General features: G+C 65.7%; 1 protein-coding gene across 1 annotated transcript in view; it reads right to left on the bottom strand.

Annotated features, from left to right (window-relative positions):
* Nucleotides 1–92: 92 nt before the first annotated feature.
* The window catches only part of LOC104291533 (TBC1 domain family member 20-like), a gene marked incomplete at its 3' end in the record, with an annotated part of 2242 nt that continues 1340 nt past the window's right edge, over nt 93–994 (bottom strand). Inside the window, exons 2-5 of the mRNA XM_009890773.1 lie at nt 932–965; nt 613–714; nt 365–506; nt 93–265 (exon numbers count right to left, since the gene is read on the bottom strand). Coding sequence (XP_009889075.1) covers nt 93–265; nt 365–506; nt 613–714; nt 932–965 — 451 coding nt within the window. The remainder of the gene's footprint in view (nt 266–364; nt 507–612; nt 715–931; nt 966–994) is intronic.

Genomic DNA, 994 nt, shown 5'->3' with positions numbered 1-994 from the left:
AGTGGGGGAGAGGAGGACACAGGGGCTCAAGCTTGGGACGTGTGTATGGAGTCCCACCAAGCATTTGGTGTCCCCCCCCGATCCCACCTCACCTCTTGCGGTGCTGCCGGGCTAGGCGGGTGTGCGGGTGCCGCTGGAAAAGCTCCTGAGCCCGCAGCACCAACTGCTCGTAGGGCAAATCCTGAGGGAGGCGGGAGAGGAGCTGGTGGACGCTGGGCATGTCGCAAGGGGTGGCCAGCACCTCCTCCTCCCGGTGTAGGACCACCTAGAGATGGAACCCACCACCCTTAGGGACCCCTGGGTGGTGGTACGGGGTAAGCGGGGTTGGGGGGGGCGAGGGGTGACCCCCACCCTCGGCACCTACCACGGCAGCGAAGTAGACGGGCATGAGGGGGTGGGAGGCAAGGAAGAAGTCATAGAGGCGAAGGAGGTGGTGGAAGTCGGTGAGGACATGGCCGTACCAAGTGATGAGCCAACTCAAGGCAAAGACGGTGCCCCCCTCCGCCCTGCCAGCACCGAAGGGGCAGTGAGTGGGGGGCTGGGAACGATGTTGGGGGGGTATGGAGGGGTGCGGTGGGGACAACCCGTGTGTGTCCCCAACTGGTGGCATACCGCTGCATGAAGTCGTGGAGGCGCGGGCTCTCACGCTGCAGCAGCGGCATGAGGGAGGTCAGGATGTGTTTGGTGCTGTCCATCGTGGGGTCCATGAAGTCCCTTTGCGGGGGGACACACACACAGGGTGGTGGGACCCCCAGCCCATCACGGCACCCCACATAGGGTGATGGGAACCCCTCCCTCCATGGCACCCCACACAGGGTGGTGGGACCCCCCCATGACACCCCAGGAAGGGGGGTGGGACCACCCCATGACACCCCACACAGGGTGGTGGGACCCCCCCATGACACCCCAAGAAAGGTGGTGGGACCCCCACCCCATCATGGCACCCCACACAGGGTGGCGGGGACCTGACAAGCGCCACCCTGAACAGGCTGGG

Source organism: Charadrius vociferus, unplaced genomic scaffold (genome assembly GCF_000708025.1).
Source record: "Charadrius vociferus isolate BGI_N301 unplaced genomic scaffold, ASM70802v2 scaffold1488, whole genome shotgun sequence".
In the NCBI taxonomy this organism is placed as follows: Eukaryota; Metazoa; Chordata; class Aves; order Charadriiformes; family Charadriidae; genus Charadrius; species Charadrius vociferus.
This window is presented reverse-complemented; position numbering and strand designations above follow the sequence as displayed.